General features: G+C 46.1%; 1 protein-coding gene across 1 annotated transcript in view; it reads left to right on the top strand.

Moving 5' to 3' along the window:
• Window positions 1–13,775, top strand: part of LOC306934257 (tyrosine 3-monooxygenase-like) — a gene marked incomplete at its 5' end in the record, with an annotated part of 35,086 nt that extends 21,311 nt beyond the window's left edge. The window contains 5 exons of the mRNA XM_079516829.1: window positions 7,826–7,925; window positions 8,925–9,108; window positions 10,712–10,845; window positions 11,347–11,384; window positions 12,441–13,775. Of these exons, the coding sequence (XP_079372955.1) occupies window positions 7,826–7,925; window positions 8,925–9,108; window positions 10,712–10,845; window positions 11,347–11,384; window positions 12,441–12,683 (699 nt within the window). The 3' untranslated portion in view covers window positions 12,684–13,775. The remainder of the gene's footprint in view (window positions 1–7,825; window positions 7,926–8,924; window positions 9,109–10,711; window positions 10,846–11,346; window positions 11,385–12,440) is intronic.
• Between the last annotated feature and the right edge of the window lie 6,035 nt (window positions 13,776–19,810).

Here is a 19,810-nt window from a genome sequence, read left to right as displayed (position 1 = left end):
GTGATCCGAGCCCACGTAGCCGTAATAATGACCGACAGAATGATAAGCCGGGGAACGGGGCGCGCGAGAAGCGTGCTTCGACAAGGGCTACGTTTAGCGGCGAGGAGGCGCGGGGTTCGTGCGTAATCTGCGGGGAGAGCGATCACTCAGGGGCATTGTTCCGTTGTAAAATGTTCATGAAAGCCAACGTGGAAGGCCGGCGTGCGTATGCGAAAAAACATAAAGCATGCTTTAAGTGTTTATATCTACATGACGGCCAATGCAGAGTGCGCAATGACAATTTCCTGTGTAGGTTAAGTGAGTGCAAAAGGGACGGCTCGTCGCCTCCTCATAATTTCAAGTTGTGCCCCAAGGCGCGTCCACGTAATGGGGATAGTAGCACTAGTAATAATAATAATAGTGACAGCGCGAGAGGGGGGGCTAGTAGCGTGGGGAGGGACTCACGTGGGCCTACACATGAAATTGAACTTAAGCTTGCTGAGGCCGAGTTGACGCCAAAGCAACTAGCTATAGTGCGCAAAGCTTACACGAACAATACAGCCGCGACAGGCTGCACTGAGGGCGGAGAGATGCCTGCTCTGATGATGACGCTGGAAGTAACCACGAAAAGCGGTGATTGGGTGGGGGCTTTGATTGACCTCGCCTCTGATACGAATTATATCACCCACAAAGCTGCAGACAGGCTCGGGCTGAAAGGAAGACCTGTCACTCTGAGCGTGCAGGGCGTTGGGGGGATGAGAAAGACATTCAAGACGAAAAAATACTCCATTAAGTTGAAGACAATGGGGGAAAAGGGCTCTTCTCCACTGGACCATGACATGACTTGTTATGGTCTGAATGAGATTGCAAAGATCAATTGTCCAGTTAATCCTAGGCGCATTGCAGATCTTTTCCCGGGCACCGATCCGGAGGAGTTGAGACGTCCACTGGAAGTGGAAATACTTATCAGTGCGCGTGAGGGTCGTTTAGCCCCACAGCGGTTGGCTAGATGTGGAGATTTGGTACTGTGGTCGGGGATTTTGGGTAAGACGGTTAGCGGATGTCATCCGTCTCTATTCGACGCCAGTGAAATGATCACAGGACAGTGGGCGTCAACCCATTTTGCTCTTTCAATGAGAGGTGGAGCCGTTGAAATTAAGGCTGCTACATGCCATACCGACACCAGCGCGGCACTGTCTTGGTGGCGTTGGGACAGTATTGGCGCGGCATGCGATCCCCTGTGTGGGGGTTGTCGTTGTGGAAAATGCGCCCCTGGTGGCAAAGAGATGTCTCTCGCTGACGAGAGAGAAATGGAGATTGTCAAGAGGGGCCTGACTTTTAAGACAAGCGACTCTCACAGCGATGAGTCGCATTGGGACGCGAGCTATCCTTGGAAAGAGGACCCGTCGACTTTACCAAATAATAGGGCGGCGGTTGAGGCCACGTTCTTAAAGTCTGAGAAACGTCTCAGGCGAGATCCCGTGTGGTACCAGGCCTATGCTAGCCAGGTGCATGAAATGCTCAAAAGAGGTGCTGCTGTCAAGCTGTCTAAAGCTGCCATGGACATGTGGAACGGGGCTGTTTGGTGGATCAACCATCTTATGGCACCAAACCCACACTCAGTTTCCACGCCAGTTAGGATAGTCTGGGACAGTAGTCAAGAATTCCGGGGCGTGAGTTTGAACAGTATCCTGCTGAAGGGGCCCGATGTTTTGAACCCGATCCGAGCAGTGTTGCTGCGTTTCAGGGAGGGGGAATACGCCGCCATTGGCGACGTAAGCAAAATGTACCACTCCGTTTGGCTAGAAGAGCGGGAGGTACATTTGCACCGGTTCCTATGGAGAGACTCAGTTGACAGCAAGATTGAAGACTATGCAGTTGTACGGGTCAATATGGGAGACCGTCCAGCGGGTAGCATAGCTCAAATAGCGATGCGCGAGACAGCGTATCTACCTCAGTTCACCCACATGGTTGACGAGAGGGACGTAATCGTGGAGAACGCTTACGTAGATTACATTTTTCTATCTCACAACTGCCCCCAGAGGCTGGAGGAGGTACTGGCGGGGGTTAAAACCATTCTGGCTACCGGGGGGTTTCACCTAAAGCCCTGGGTACGGTCAGGCCAAAGTGGGAGGGAAGGAGATGGAGAAATGAAACCAGAGACTATGTTGTTTCCGAATCAGATGAGAGAGGAGGACAATAAGGCTCTGGGGGTTGGTTACCATGTGAAGGAGGACAGCCTCTTCATCATGGTTGCCATAAACTTTTCCGCCAGAAAAAAGAAAGTGCGGAGCGAGGAAAACCTTGCTCTGGGGGAGGTGGCGGAGAAGACGCCAGATCCTCTGACTCGGCGTATGTTGCTGAGTCAAGTAGCGGGGCTGTATGATCCCATTGGCCTTGTGACGCCTCTGAAACAGAAAGGCGTTATTCTAGTCAGGAGGGCGTTCCAAGAGGCGGGGTCATTGACCAAAGACACTTGGGATCAACCGTTGTCTAGCGATCTCCGCGTGAGAGCGGTTGAACTTTTTGAGGAATACGCAAAGCTGAGTGCGATCACGTTCCCCAGGTGTATCACTCCGCCCGGATGGGTGGGGAAACCCTGGGGCATCACCTTCTCCGACGGGAGCTCAGAGTCCTACGGAGCGGTGCTCTACCTGCGGTGGGAAACTGCTAGCGGGGTGGAGACTCGTCTGGTGGAGTCAAAGGCCAAGTTGGCTCCTCTAGACCAAAAGGGTGATGCAGTGAAAGCTGAAATCTGCGGTGCTGTCTTTGCCGCACGACTGAAAGGGTACGTGCTGAAGCATAGCAGGCTGACAATCGAGAAGTGGTATCACTTTGTCGACAGCCAGACAGTGCTGGGTGCCATTCAAAGGGACAGTTATGGGTTCCAAACGTTCTTCGCCAATAGGGTTGGGGAAATCCAGAAGGCGGGGCCTGTGACTGACTGGTGGTGGGTTCCCGGGGTGGAAAATGTAGCTGATCTAGTCACGAGGGGGGGTTCTCCTGAGCAATTAGACAGTGATTCCCTGTGGCAAAAGGGACCAGAGTTCCTAGCCAGACCAGTCGACCAATGGCCTATGAAGTCAGCTGCTGAGGTGGCTGCTTCCTCGCGAGAAATCGTGAGTACATTGCAGAGAAAAGTGTTCAAAATGAAAGCATTCTCTGCTGCTGTTACTAGATCCCAAACTAAGAACCAGGGGTCCGTGCCACTGCCAGACAGTGGCGGGTCCTCACCAGTCAGTGGCAGATCTTCACCAGACAATGGGGGGTCTCCAGCGGTCAGCAGGGGTCCTTCACCAGTCAGTGATGGGGGTTCTGTGGCAGCATCTAATGACGAAACTGAACAGCTGTGGGGGTCAGGCCTTGTGAACCAAATGGACTTGGCTAGATGCAGCACACTGTCAAAACTCTGCGGGGCAGTTGGCTACGTCCGCAGAGTGTTGCACGGCCACGGAGGCTTATTCAAGTCCGGCAGTCGTGTACAGTGGGGGGCGGTGCTCTCTGTCGGAGAGCGGGACACAGCATTTAAGGAGCTGTGCCTTGCCGCCCAAGAGGGAATTTCTTTCCCGACAACGACACTAAACCGTCTTGTAGTTAGTAAGAACGACAAGACAGGTCTCTTGCTATGCCGAGGCCGGGTTCAGACCGTTGACCAAGAAAGCCAGGGCGTGCCCATCATTCCTTACGAGGCACGACTCAGCACACTGCTGTGTGAGGAGGCCCATCGTGCAAACCACGAGGGCGTGGCTGGGACACTCCTGCGAGTCAGGAAGAAAGCCTGGGTGGTTCAGGGGCCAAGGGTCGCACGTAAGGTGATCGACTCTTGCCTGTTTTGTCGCAAACGGGGGGCTAAGCTATCCAGTCAAGTGATGGCTAATCTTCCTACAGTGCGCACAAGTCCAGCAGCTCCGTTCGAGTACACAACGCTGGATTTGTTCGGTCCTTACACTGTCAGGGGCACTGTGAAGCGACGCATTAAGAGAAAAGTCTGGGGCGTGGTCTTCAGTTGCATGGCCTCACGGGCTGTCCATGCAGACCTAGTTGAGGACTTGTCTACAGAAGGCTTTCTGCAGACCTACCAGCGATTCACTGCTCTGAGAGGCCATCCAAAAAAGTTGTGGTCTGATCAGGGTACGAACTTTGTTGGCGCGAGGCCAGCACTGGAGGATCTATACAAGTTCCTAGGGGACATTGACAAGGAGCAGATCCAGCAAAGAGCAGCAGTTGCAGGGACCGACTGGGCATGGGAGTTTAGCCCAGCGGACTCACCGCATCGGAACGGGGCGGCCGAAGCTGCCGTCCATGTTCTGAAAAGGGCGTTGAGCAGCGTCGGCGACACCGATGATCTGTCGGCGTTGGAGTTCCAGACTCTACTCTACCTTGCTGCTAACCTGGCCAACGAAAGACCCATCGGAGCCAGAACTCAAGTCGACGAGGATTCCGTGGACATCATCACTCCCAACTCTCTGCTGTTGGGGCGGGCAGGGCCCAGGGGAGACATCCTGGGCTTTGACTTCCCTAGCTACCCGTACAGTCGTCTTCGGGCGGTCCAGCGCGAGGTGGACAAGTTCTGGAAGCGGTGGAGCCAGCTGGCGGGCCCTCATCTCTTCATCCGAGAGAAATGGCACGTTCCAGCACGGAACGTGGCCGTCGGCGACCTGGTGTGGGTCGCGGACCAGAATGCTCTACGAGGTCGATTCCGGATGGGTCGTGTCGTGGAGGTGAATCCAGATAACCAGGGTGTCGTCAGGGACGTAAAGGTGCGGACATGTCCAAGTCTGCCCATCAGTTGGTCGCAGGTGGTGAAAGACGTGGTGGCATGGCCATCCGTCATCCTCCATCGTGATGTGCGGCGGCTGGTTGTCCTAATCCCGGTTGAAGATCAGTGAATTAGACTAGAAAGACCTCTTGAGAAATACCCTAACGAACTCTTCCATATGCATGCTGCGCGAGTAAGACTAGTCAGTTGGGTATTTACTTGAGGCAGCTGGGTGATGAGGCATACTTGTCACTCAGTAAGGAGCAAAGCGGTGGTGCCTACCTCCTACAGTCAGATTGAGATCAAAATTAATTCAGTGCATGAAAGTAAACTAGGTTTATTATTTCATAAGTTCAACTGGTGAGTGCCATCCGGAGGCGTTCATCGATTAGAAGCATGATTGATATACTTATTTTTTATTTTTGTTTGAATGTTTTTGTTTGCAAATGATTGTGGGGAATCTATTTAGCCTACTGGGTTTATTTCAAACCGTAGCCTAAAAGTGGGAGGTGTCGAGTTTATTCCGTGAGTGGGATCATTATAATATTAAGTGCCGGCCCAGCTTATATTTGTAACTTCATGTTGTGTCATTTATGTATAGAGTGTTGGTGCTATTATGAAGTTCACTGCCTATACAGTAAATACTCTGTGTTATATAAGAACAGAGATCCTCTTATCAACCAATTGCAGTATATCTCAGGGATGTAGATATTAATACAGCTAATTGGGGGGTAAATGTGTTACCAATGTGTTACTAATACTATATACCAGGAATGCGAGTTCATACTAGGACAGGACATGGTATGGGGATAGGAAGTGTCGGGTGACAGAGGAAGGGGCGAGCTATACCAGGGGGCACGATGTGTTCGTTCATTCCTACAGAAACAATGTAGCAAACGGGATGACGCGTTTAAGTAAGTCCTTTTAATGTGTTATATGTTCGTTAAATGCTCTAAATTCAGTCATAAATGATGCATCTATGCAGTCGCTATATCTGTGAATTAATAGTATGTATCTTGTGTTTCCCTTGTGTTCGCAGTTATTACCTAAACGCCACGGTCTCAGATTCCTTTGTTGTAATGATCATCATGCTATTGTATTAGATCTAACACGGGCCAGACAAGGCAAATAAGGCTTTATACTGTACACAAGTGTAGTAGAAGTATGTTTGTACGTGTGTGAGTGTGTTATGAGATAATAGTAATAAAATGGCCAAAATCAAGTGATTGTTTACGGGCATTATTGCAACGTCGAGGCTATGTGTGTTTGAGTAATATAAATGTTACCTTGGTGTGTGTTAAATCACAGTTACCAGACCTGTTTGTTATAACCCCTTTGCGGAGGGTCTGAATCAGTAATTAAGCAAAGCTATGAAACAGCAAAGTTTAGTTATATCCGTACAATGCCCTTCATTTGCATACCACTCCCCTGCATTTGCATACCACGCACCTTCATTTGCATACCACTCCCCTTCATTTGCATACCATGCCCCTTCATTTGCATACCACGCACCTTCATTTGCATACCACTCCCCTTCATTTGCATACCATGCCCCTTCATTTGCATACCACGCCCCTTCATTTGCATACCATGCCCCTTAATTTGCATACCACGCACCTTCATTTGCGTGTGTGCGTCTCACAAATCTAAACATATTGTAGATGTGTGCATAAATATGTTTGTGTAGTTGAACATGCAGTTTAAAGATGGAGTGCCATGATTTTTTTCCTCCCTAAAACATGATCATCGGGTATTATTACAATATAAGGAGGAAGAACTTTTTCCAAAAAGTGTACAATATTCGTTACACGCCCACCAGTTCATTAAGTTTGCCTGGTGGGTGGTGATGGGTGGTGATCCACCTAAATTGAAGCCACACCCACAGCTGTAGTTGTATGATAAAGGGGGAGTGGTTAGGGGAGGGGCTGATAGTGTGATGTCACTATATTACTGTTTATTTCATTGGCCCGTTTGACTGTCAAGGGTTCAGCCTCCAGGAAGAAACCATTGCACATAAAAACGACTCCAGGGTGCTCGTAGCGCGGCACTGAGTGCCGCGCTACGAGCTTGTAGGTCTGCTATTTTTGAAAAATGGTGAAAATGAAAAACCTCATGTTTCTCTATCAGTGGTTCTCAATATTTCCCTCTTGTAGGTCTGCTATTTTTGAAAAATGGTGAAAATGAAAAACCTCATGTTTCTCTATCAGTGGTTCTCAATATTTCCCGCTTGTAGGTCTGCTATTTTTGAAAAATAGCAGACCTACAAGTGGCACCGAGTGCCGCGCTGTGAACTTGTAGGTCTGCTATTTTTGAAAAATAGCAGACCTACAAGTGGCACCGAGTGCCGCGCTCGGGGAGCTCTATAACATATCCGAAGATCAGACCGGAAGGCCTGATTTTCAGCTCACAGTGCGGCACCGAGTGCCGCGCGGTGAACTTGTAGGTCTGCTATTTTCTACAGAAGCAAAGGTTTGACGTTTGCGCGCGTCTACGTCGACTAGAAAGGTCGCCCGAGGACGTACTACAGTTCTACGCGTGCGTCTCTGGGAGCTCTATAACATATTCGAAAATCAGACCGGAAGGCCTTACCGTTGTGGCGTTCTATAGAAGCAAAGGTTTTTACGTTCGCGCACGCCATGTCGACTATAAAGGTCGCCCGAGGACTTACTACAGTTCCACGCGTGCGTCTCGGGGAGCTCTATAACATATCCGAAGATCAGACCGGAAGGCCTTACCGTTGTGGCGTTCTACAGAAGCAAAGGTTTTAAATAGTAGATCTACAAGCTCGTAGCGCGCCACTCGGTGTAGTGGAACGTTCGCGCGCGCCATGTCGACTAGAAAGGTCGCCCGAGGACGTACTACAGTTCTACGCGTGCGTCTCTGGGAGCTCTATAACATATCCGAAAATCAGACCGGAAGGCCTTTCCGTTGTGGCGTTCTATAGAGGCAAAGGTTTTTACGTTCGCGCACGCCATGTTGACTAGAAAGGTCGCCCGAGGACGTACTACAGTTCCACGCGTGCGTCTCGGGGAGCTCTATAACATATCCGAAAAGACCGGAAGGCCTTACCGTTGTGGCGTTCTACAGAAGCAAAGGTTCAAGTTCCAGGAGGATGGCAGCTGGTGTCCCATGAGACCCAAGAAAGAGTCAGTCAAGGTGTCCTCCCAGTCCATTCCAAAACTTGAGCGTAAGTACAACTTTATTTATGTTTTTGTTGAAACTCACAGATTTAAGTTGTCAGTGGCCATTCCCTAGAAGGCGCCTCACACACCGAAATTCTGCTATCTACAAGATGGCCTATCTTCGGTTGTTTGTTGTTGTTTTTTTGTGTGTGTTTATTGATAGTAGAGAGAGACAGGAAACTGGGACAGTGGCACGCAGCCATGGTCGCCGGGCTCAGAAATTGCACCTGCGACTCACTATCAGGCTGCTTTAGAACCTATAACCTTAACCGCTAGGCCAGCGGTGCTCTAGTTATTCGTTATTTTAACATAAGAGTATTTGATGTGGTGACGGTCAAACTAGAAATAGAATACATTCAGAAAGACCCTATTGATCTCGTATATTTAATAAAAGCAAAGGTTTAAGGCCACAGTCTGCATTTGGTTGGTTGCATGGCTACCAAAACATCATTTGACATATTGTGGTCATTGTTTATGAAACAGAGCACTAATTTGTGGGGGAGGGGTCTCCTTTCACACGGTTTCACAAATGGCAGACTTAGACTATATTAGCCCAACATAATCTTTCAGTCGCGTTGTGAGATTTTCTTTGCTCTCGTCCATGGAAACTGTAGTCATAGTTGTCTTAACCCACTAAGACCTGGAACGCATCTGTATCACCTTAGCGACCACATGAACCCTTATTTTATACTTTAGCTGTTGAAAAATAACAGATCTACAAGCTTGTAGCTCTGCTATTTTTGAACAATTGTGAAAATGTGAGCAATTCTTTGAATTTATATTCTTTCACTTGCTTCTGGGGGGTCCCTGGAACAACATATGTTTTGATGGGGGTCGGCGGCCGAATCCATATCATTTACGGGGTCCTTGACATGAAATATTTTTTATCACCGCTGATATAGGAACATAGGTCTTTCAGAAAACTGTCATGATTTAGAAGACATTTGTAGAATCTGGTCTCAGGCCTTAATGGGTCCCATACCTCCCCCTCCATCACCCCACAGCGTCCACTCCCGTGCGACAGTGTGCGATGGCGCTGCCCACGGGCGAGTCCGGCTCCGCCAAGAAGGCCGACGTCATCGACCTGACGCTGGAGACCTCGTCGTCGTCAGAGGACGAGGAGCCCGACCTGCCCATGAAGAAGCGCTGCGTGTACATGACCAAGACGGAGGAGATCCACAGCAAGGGGTCAGTGGTGTTCGTCATTGTCTCCAAACCTTGGAGAAAGGGGGAAGCTGTGTCTCAGATCAGGTCTGACACAAACAGGCAATATAGACCATAGACCTATATAAAGGCTAGATGGCTCAAGGCGGAGTCTCTGACGTAGTTCAGCCGGAAGCCATCTTGCTTCGGGGCTACAGTACAGTATGTTCAATGGCAGCTCAAACAAGTAGTCATAACTCGCTCAAATCTTGACTGATTTACAAACGGGTTGGTTTATTACAAACGTCAATGTGGCTATGATTCAGCTTATCTGCTTAATTTTGTTTTTATATGAACGTCGTATAAAAGCATATAAGTATGCGGACGTCTCTGATGTTTATAACAAACCAAACCATTTGAAAATTGAGCAAGTTATGGTTATTTAAAAGCACATGCCCCATAGACACAATGTTATGCTGCCCCGAGGTAAGATGGCCGCCACGTAGCAACGTCGCTCTCCATTGGCCATTGCGCGGGTGAGCCATCTAGCTTTCTTATATATATATCTATGATATAGACCGTATTCACACAGCGGCCATCAAGTTAATAGCAGGGTGGCGAGTTGCCAACTTGCCACCCTGCTATTAACTTGATGGCAAGATGGCCGCAATTTGTGAATATGGTCTGTTGGCATGTTATACAGAAACAGACGGCAGAGTCACACTCATTGCCAGCTGTTGTAGTAATCAACCACTTCCACACCCCATCTATAGGTTCATGCTGCACTAGCTAGTTAGCCTGGAAACCAGACAAAACGGCCAGTGCAAAAACAAAAATTGCCCATGGCAGAATTAGTCTGGCCCCGCTTGGTGATTAGATTTAGCTGCCCCCGAAATTGTGTGGGGCACCAATTGGGGACCAGCGTGCAATTATGCGGCGGGTTCATCACCAGAGGCGTTTTTGTTAATCCGGCCCCTGGAAATGCAGGTTCCACACAGAGATTCCAAAATATTAAGATTAAGGGTGCGTTCGGAAATGCGCACCGGGAATGTAGTTTGTTGAGTGTGGTGGGCGGTGATGTCACAGAGTGCGTTCAGTGTGCCTTATTTACGAACGACCACAGCTGTGACGCATTCACACCGGACGACCCCAGCTTCAGGGTAGGGTCACTCAGTGCGGGCACTCGACACACCCGGTGCGCAGCACACTGGATTTTCGAACGACAACGCACCGAGTGCACTGAATAAACGAACGACAAGAGAGCACACCAGTGCGTTCAGGGCGCATTTCCGAACGCACCCTAAGTGTAGTGTTACTCACGTAACACTACACTGCCAAAATGACTACAATTTAATAGCATTCAAGGGACAATTTTCCCAGGTGTTTAATCTGTTTATACGACTGTATGTGGTTCTTTTTATACAGTTATAGATATACCAGTTGTAGAAAAGGATGTGGCGATGTTGAGCCAAACTCGTTGCATACGAGTTACATGCATACTAAATAATTTCCTTTATTTCTACTATTGGATAGCTGAGACCAGTATAAGGCTGTGCAATCCACAGCGCACAAATAATGGATGATTGAATCGGACCATGTCTTTACCCACAATATATCTTATTGTTTGTTTGTCTGTCTGTCTCTCCAGGGTACTGACCTACCAGCCCTCCACGGTGCGAGTGCCAAACGTCCAGACTTTGGACACGCCCTACCTGACGTCCTCGCTGTCAGACTACCCTTTCCACCACTCCACCCTGGCTACCATACCTGCTGACATGCAGAGTGAGTGGCAATGTAACCCCATGTGCTGACTGCATGTCTCCCCAGTAATAAGGAGTAAATATGACCCTCTATGCCAGTGGACTGCATGTCTCCTCAGTAATAAGGAGTAAATATGACCCTCTATGACTGCATGTCTCCCCAGTAATAAGGAGTAAATATGACCCCTATGCCAGTGGTTCTCAAAGTGGGTGCCCTGACACAAGTCCAGCGGTGCTGCAGAATGCTCTGATAACATTTGGAATTCATCAATATCTCTTCAGTTGAATCACTTAACACCCTCTATACCAGGGGTACTCAATTATCTTGCCGAGTTGCCACTGGAACTCTCTCAAGGACCCCTGTAGGTCCCCGGACCCCACTTTGAGAACCACTGCTCCTACAGAATGCGGCACAAGATGGGCATTAAGTCCTTGGATCGCTGGTTCACATCTGCTACTGTTTGCAAATTATTTGTATAATCCTTGTGTAACATTTCAAAATGTCTGTTTTGGTTTCTCTTAGGTCTGGATCTGCTTTCTTTTCTTCAAGCAGATTCTCAGGTACTTTGTCTTGAATTTAGCACGTTGTCATTATTTAACCTCATGAAGATTTTGTTGGTAATTTCCAGTCCAGGGATGGTATTGTGTTAGTTCCACTAACAGAGGACTATAAATTAGACAGTATGTATTAATAGACACAGGAAGGTTATACAATCTCTGTAACTAGCTCTATATCAGAAACTGTGTCAGCTTTACACAACAAGCAAAGTCTAACAATAGGCAGAAATGTGCCGAGATGTGGAATAATTGAATATCATCTGTCATGAGACAAGGGCACTTGCACATCATTTCCAGGAGATGGTGCAAAAACACCCTGCATTCTATTTACTGCTACTGAACTGAACAACCAGTTGATGTACTGTGTCACTTGAAGTTTTGTTTCAAATTTAAAGTGCACTATGAACTATGGCTATTATTGTACTTATGAGTTTTATTAAAATTATTTCAGCATTACCATTAGTATATCTCTGCTGTCGGGCAGAAACCAGCTATGTCAAAAATATAAACCTTTCAGGAAAGAAAAAAAAATGTTTTTAGAACGATACTCCCTCATCAAAGTTGGTACAGTGACTTTATACAGATACTTTTTTTTATTACATTTTTATCCCACAATTTTGCACCCCATCTTTTTCACCCAATTTTTTATTTTATTTTTTAATGTAATCCTGGGCGCTACACTTCCTCTGCCAACCAGGGGGGGCAGCGGACTGACCTCATGCTTCCTTCTATGCCTGAGGAGTCCAAGCTGCTTCTTTTCACCTGACGGGGGAATTTCCCCGGCCGGACATAGCGCGTGGAACACGTTATTCCCACCAGTTCCTTTCCCCTCCATCAGGCACCCCGGCTGGCCAGGGGGAGGTAGTTTAGAGACCAGGATTACTGCATGTTTTTTGTGAGGGTACCTACCTTTATACAGATACTTGAATATGTCCTTATATTATCATCACTTTACCCTTACCTTGTATGAATTATATTTCCATGTATTTCCAGCATTACAGTGCTCCCATGTTCCTGGACAACATTATATTATTGAACTTATGTGAATTATATTTCCAGCATTACCGTGCTCCCATGTTCCTGGACAACCTGAGCAGCAGCCTGCAGAGTTCGGCCTCCTCCACCAGCTCTGCGCTGGTCTCCTCCTCCACCAGCCACTACGAGAGCTCCGCCCACGTCGCCACCAGCTCCACCCACCACGAGACCCGCGTCATCACGGGGGGCGGGGCCGGGAGTGCCGGCCAGCCACTGGGCAGCAGTGGCGGCTCCGGCGGCATTTCGGACATCATCTCGCTGGACTGAGAGGCCACGAGGGGTGCGACCACGAGGGTCTTTGAGGGGGGATTCAGAGGGCCTTGTACACTCCAAGTTAAATGGGCTCTATGCACACTAAGTCAATAACTCTTCCTACTTCCGGACCCCTTCTCTACTTCCTGCACAGGTGTCACCGACGATAACTCATTTAAGGCTCTGTTCCATTCTGGTCAAACAGAGTCAGGGTGCTGCTATTGTGCGTGTTGGCTCATTGGAAACACTGCTACACCAGTGGGTATCAAAGTATCTTTGAGTTTGTTCCAAATGGCCCTGTATGGGTCTGTAACTCTGAGTGTACAAATTTAACCATTTGTACACTAGGAGTTATGGGGGTCTATTTGTACACCCTTGGAGTTATGTGGGTCCACTAAATGGAACAGAGCCTTAATTGGTATCATCGGTAACGCCTGTGAAGAAAGTAGGGAAGCGGCCCCGGAAGGAGGAGTTCTTTCCAAAATGGCGTATGTGCATATAGCCTATTGGAACTGAAGATTTTACAGTGTGGATTGGGGATCCCAGAGATAAAAATGGGGGTCCGCAGACCTCCAACAGACCTCAACCTCGGACCCCCACCCACCACTACCGCCAGGTGATCCTTGTGATCCGCACAGCAAGTCGTCCTGTTAATTTAACCACATGAACACTGAGTGTCCTTATTCTCATGTTATGAGCTCAATAATAGTCACGATACGAGGAATTTCGGCAGAAGAAATAGGTGAAACATTCGGCAGAAGCTGTTTGTGCGGTCTTCCTTTCCTTTTCAGTTCATTTATTTGAGTATTTAAGTACATTGTTTGAGTATCTGTACTTTGTTATTGCTTTAGAAACGTATGTACAGAAGTACATTTAAATAATAAGCATAAACAAACATGCCAATTTAGTCTTTTGACTGATGTAGTTTTTTAGGGCAGAATGAAAAACTAAGTTTTTCTATGATTGAAATGATGTAATTAATAATATTTCGTTTCAATAATATGCAGTGATTATCAAGTCATAACTCTTTATTTATATTAATAATCTACACCAGTGTGCGGACCGTTGTCGACAAACTATAAAGCGGAGCACAAGTGGTCAAATTAACACTCGATCACTGGTTCTTAAAGGGTTCAAAATGGACCCTTACAGAGCTCTGTAACTGATTGAGAGTGTACAAATTGATATGCACTTTCTGCTCTAAATCAAACCCAGGGATGAACGATGGTATATAATGCATAACAAGCTGTGGGGGTCCTTGACATTAAAAAAGGCTGAGAATCACTTAACCACTGAAACCCCAGCATCTGCATGGTAGGGAAAGCTTTGGCAGGAAATAGCAGATCTACAAGCTCACAACGCGTTGCAGCGCATCGTCGTGTGAGCTTGTCGATCTGCTATCCTAGTCATCTAAAATCGTATAGGCATGAAATTATTGGCTTACGAATTCAACAAATCAGTCTACAGTGTAAAATCACCAGCGTAGACTGAAGAGTGCGTGCAAAGTGGGCCGGTAAAGGTATGCGTGTGTGCGGTCCCCTTGGTCTGTAGGATGGTCTCGACATTCAGAAGCAGTGAACCCCCCCCCCCCCCCCCCCCCCTTCTCCTGTGGGGGATACTTGTACCCCCCCCCCCCCCCGAACAGACTTGTGTTGTCAAAGCAACACCTCTTCAAACAGTTGATACTGTACACCCACCCTGTGTGGATCAAACAGTTGATACTGTACACCCACCCTGTGTGGATCGGACAAGTGTTATTTTCACCCATCCATCCGTGCTGTTGTGCACCCTATAATGGACTGACGGGTGCTCTTTTTAACTCACTCCACTCTCCGCCTCGCCCTTGGACCCAGAGAAATGGGGGGGAGGTGAGGAAAGATACATTTTGTGTTTTTGTTTTTTTGTTATTGGCTACGACGACGCCTGTCAGGCGAACGGGCGATTGATCCCCTTTGACGGAGTCGAATCACGTGGCAGCTCATTTGTTATACTAATTAACTAGAGATCTATTTATGTTTTCCTTTTTCTTAAAACCCATTAAGACCCGAGGCCAATTCTACAAATGCCTTCTAAACCAGTAGTTCTCACGCTTTACACAGCATCGTAAATAGCAGATGTACAAGCTCCCAGCGTGGTGCGATGTTATGCGCTGTGAGCTTGTATAGCTGCTGTTTTTGAATAGCCAACGCAAAAATGTAAAATCACACGGATCCTTTCCCGGTTTTAATGGGTTAATTCACCTGATCTAGGGCTGGCTATCTTTAGGACATTTTGTGGTATCAGAACCTTGAGTATTGTTTATTTTCTTTTTTTTATTGTGCAAATTAAAGCAATCGAAGCAACTTAAAGGTGCTGTGAGTGATTTTGTTTGTTAAAGCTGATATTGACAAGTTTCCAGTGTTTGTACACAGAATTCAAATAGCTCCACCCCCCCCTCCCTCCCCCTGTTATTCTATTGGCCGAGCCAGGTCACGTCAGGCTATGGGATTGTTGTTGCTGCTGGGAGGGACGCTATGGATATTGCGCTCGTATGGCTAATATGAGGAGAACACCTCAGCATCATAATATAGGGAAAGATAGAGGGGGAAAAGGCCAACAAATACATTTATATATATTTTAAATTTTGCCTGAAAACTTTTCTATATCACCTTTAAAATAACTGTTGAAACTAATTCTAAAGGTAATCATCGCTGTAGACTAGTGTTCTTTCAGGAGCAAGGGTCTCTAGTAAATGGAACATGCATTGCCTGGCTCCAGCCCTGAATCACTATCCATACCCATTAAGAAAATATGTTCTGGCAATTATGAAGTGAAACAAAATGAAAATTCAGACTGAGAGGCTACCAATTACGTCTACCATGGGAGAGAAGACTCAGGACTACTGGATGCTGTAAAATAGACGTTTATTGTTACTGAACAAACACTATAGCAATGATTACTATATTGACTATATGTCATAATATAGAGCATAAACTAAATATCACTTACACTACCTTTAAATTCTATTTTGTTTTCCTTTTTAAGTCAGATATTTGCAAATTAATATGGGGGGGGGGGTAATCTTTAGAAAGCCTTTAATCATGCAATTATCATCATTGTGACATTTTAACCATCTCTTGAACAAAGATGTTTAGATGGAGTTAATTTAGTTTGAATATACTTGCTAAACTCCGATGCCACTTTGAAAGCTCTCCGTCCCATCAGCTGGGTCCCGACGGGGAATGCATGGCAGTGCTTCTCAAAATTTGAACAATAGTCTAACGGGATCTGGCTATGGAGTCACCAGCTGCTGCTTTTCACAGAGGACGTGAACGCATGCAGAGGGACACGCTATCCCTCCCAGGTTACCAGAAGGTGGCACACCCATTCCCTGATCCCAGTTTAGTGTTCCATAGCTTTGGTTTGATGGGCTTTGCAGCGGATTTGAACGGGAAACACACCTTTGTGCGTTTACTGTTCAAATCTACTGCAGAGCCAATCAAATGAAATATCAGGAAAACGGAATGCAATGCCACCTAGTTCTTCTGGGAAATGAACCCAAGATCTGTTGAAGCCGATATTTGGAAATGGAGGGGGAATGGAACCACAGACTCGACGGTGGTGGGCAGGAGGTTTACCCCTGTACCACCCGGATGCCCACCCTCTCTGAGAGCAAACTCTTGAGTAAAATGAACACTTTTTAATTTGCTGTGCACCATCAAGTGGCCGAGCCGTTGCTAGCATGTTGGTTGTAGCGACCTGGCCTGTGGTGTTGCCACGCGTCACAATACCGTTTCAGTTGAACTCTTGGTTACCTTTTTGTTTTGATACCGTCTTTTGTTATGAAGTATCTTTAAAATGCTATGTCATCTCTTGTTGCTTTTTTCCTTTTTTTGCTTTATGGACATCTGACATCCAGTAATCACAGAAGCCCAAATTATACCATGCCATACCACGGTGACGGATGCCGAAAATAGATGTTGCCTTTGACAAATGAAGCTCAATGCAACTGCACTGACTTTGAAGAAAGTCCGTAAAATCAATATTACGGTTATTTCAAACCTATGCCTCGATCATGCAATTAATGCATGATTCCTTTTGTTTTTATTTTAGAAAAGGTGAAAATGGCAGATCTACAAGGTTAGTTTACAATGTGTTGCGATGCAATACATTGTCACCTTGCAGATTGTCTATTTTTACTATCTGTATATATGCTGCCATTGCACAATGAATTATAGCACTACAGGGTCAAGTTGTTAATCAGACTAATCGATTCTCCGAGGCTATTATTCAATGAACCTACATGAGCAAGATTAAGGTGGTTATTGCTCATACTTATTGGTTTCTATATATTTCCAGCCCTACTGTGACAGCTGTGGGAGGAGTAGTCTGGTGTAGTCTGAGCATGAGTGCTCCAACAACTGATACTCCATGAATACAAGGCTTCATGGGGTGTGTAATTGACAGAAAATAAGTCACTTTTTGGGTGAACTAACTTTAGTGGCTCAGGTGTAGAGTTGTCGTTTATATAATGCAACGGAAAAACTATGGGTCGAGACCCTTATTTGGGTTGCAGGAAGGGACTGTGTGGTCCACAACTGAAAAAGGGCCAATCTCTCTTCCAAAGTGTGATTTATTAGTTTTTGAAAGGCATACTAGCCTGTGAATGTATTAAGATTTTGACAACAGAAGTATAGGTACCTTTTCTATTTACAAATGTGTACACAGCAACACTTCCATAGCCTTTAAACACTGATGGGACACGCATTCAGCTGGCTATATTTAAGGCTGTAAGCTTTATTTGTTGATGTGCTTTATCTCTTTTGATTGTGAAAAGAAAAAGACAGGAAAGGAAAACGCTGATTTGATGTTATATCCTGGTTGTTGATGCAAGAGAGGTCATTTATTCTACCACTGTCTGGAAGACATTACAATTCATTAAATATTTCTGTGGTTCTTGGCTCTTGATTGCTAAATCACATTTCTTTGTAAAAAAATAAAATAATCTATTGTATTTACAGTAGGCCTAAGTACATCAAAGTCATCAATAATATTAATTATGTCATTAATCAGAAATGTGAGCTGTTAATGTATGAAAAGGGCAGATGACATTATCTCACCATGTAGGGCGACCATGCAGCAGACAACCAGGGCCGTCAACACATGCTTTGGTTTCAGCAGCAGCATCCTGATAGGGGACTTCTGACGAGGATGGAGGGAAGATGAAACTCAGCCACTGGTCTCTGAGCAGCAATAGGAGGTCCTCATGGTTTATAAAGCTGCCAAGAAGGAAGTACCATAAACTCTGCCCACACACAGGAGAAAAAGAAAAGGAACTAGAAAAAGTGCCCTTCTGGTTTGTTTGTTTTTTGCAACAATTTTCTTCATTTTGTTGAGGAAATGCAGAGCCAGATCACTCATAGCATCTCTGAGGATAGAATTCTGGATGAGCAGGACATGTGCAGCATTTTGTACAAAACGGGCCACTCCTGAAGACTTTGGAAGGCAATCTTAGCCAATCAGTGTAGAATCTGAAAAATCAAACAGACTCGTCTTGATCACATGACTACAGAGATCATGTATACCGATTTGCATGAGATTTGGATGAAATCTGTGCGACTAATATAAACAATGTGTTTTGCAGAAATCGGCCTCATGGTGGCGCTATAACCGGCAGATGTGGAGGGATGCAGGGAAAATGTTTTTCCATGGCCTCTAGGGAGTGCATACAAAGTTGTACACAGATCGATGCAGTTATAGGTAAAAACAGGAATTGCCCTGTTATAGCGCCACCATGAGGCTGGTTTGGAAAATAAATTGTGTCATGTTATCAGTCCTGCTCCTGAGATGCACCTGACCAGCCTGAATTTGGCTTGTGGCGCGATGGAACCCCCTTTGTTCCAAACCAGGTTGTGAAGCCTGGTTGACCCGACCGGCGTCCCTCAGGGCTCTATTCTGGGCCCGCTCCTTTTTTATTATAGGATTCTTTTATGCTGTATGTGTACATGAGTGACACAGTAAACACAGCATGGGCTTCAGCAGGGTGGATGTTGTCACATCACGTGGTGGATCTAGAATTGTGCCCCCAAGGGCAGGTGGCTGACAAAGGTAAATCTAATCAGGAATCTATCCATTCACAGTGCAGCGTGTCACCGCTGGAGGGGTGGGGGCAATGTCATTAAGGTTACTTACCCATAAACAGCTTAATGGATGAGCACTCTGTGTGATTAACCATTCCACTTGGCAGCTGTATTTTCACACTTTGCAAGCGCAATCACGACCTCACCAGCCACACCTCCTGGGGGGAATAAACGTGGACATATTACAGTATACCACATCCATTCTTTTCCTGTCCTGTATGATTTTATGACAGTGGTTTTCAACCTTTTTCATATCAAGATCCATTATTTATTCGGCATTTGAGCCACGGATCACCATTTGATGAGATTTAGCCTCTCAGTCCTAAGACTTGGAATATTTTGTTATCGTTGGAGATAATTTGTCTACAATTCCATGCTGTATGTGGTACCATTAAGAGAGATAACAAACGTTGATCAAAATAATAATTCTTCTACATGCTCTAATTGTGTAGATGTACATTAGGTAATGCAGATGTTTAACAATAATTTAACCCTTATGGGTCCATTTGACAACATGTTACGCTCTCAAGAATTAAAGATCTATAAGGATCCATTTGGTTACCAACTCTTCATATAGCTGGGGACCACCTGGAATCCCTTCAAGGACCACTGGTGGTCCCCGGACCACTGACCAGAAGAGTGACAGTAGTACTTATTTATTACTACCACTAGAGAGTTTGAGGACTTTGTCATGGCTCATTGAATCTGTAATAAATTAATGTTTTTGTTTTCCTGTGCTTTATCATTGATGAAGTTACTTTTAGCTGATTTGGTCATGGCAGTTACACTGTTTCTTAGCTTGATTCGTTTCACCTGGAGTCAAAAGTAGCCTACAATATTTCTATTTGAAATGTTAGTGAAAGTAATGTACTTGCTTTTTTATATACCGGTTTGACTCACCTGGCTGGGGAGAGATCAACACACCATAGGAAATAGTTTGGACTGCTAATCCACACACACAGAGGCGTGTCGATTATGCTAAATCATAGCAGTTAAGCAGTGGCAAGCCAACCAAAGACATTT

The sequence above is a fragment of the Electrona antarctica genome, assembly GCF_951216825.1.
Source record: "Electrona antarctica genome assembly, chromosome: 12".
Lineage (NCBI taxonomy): Eukaryota > Metazoa > Chordata > Actinopteri > Myctophiformes > Myctophidae > Electrona > Electrona antarctica.
The sequence above is the reverse complement of the archived record's forward strand: the minus strand, read 5'-3'. Positions and strand labels throughout refer to the sequence as shown.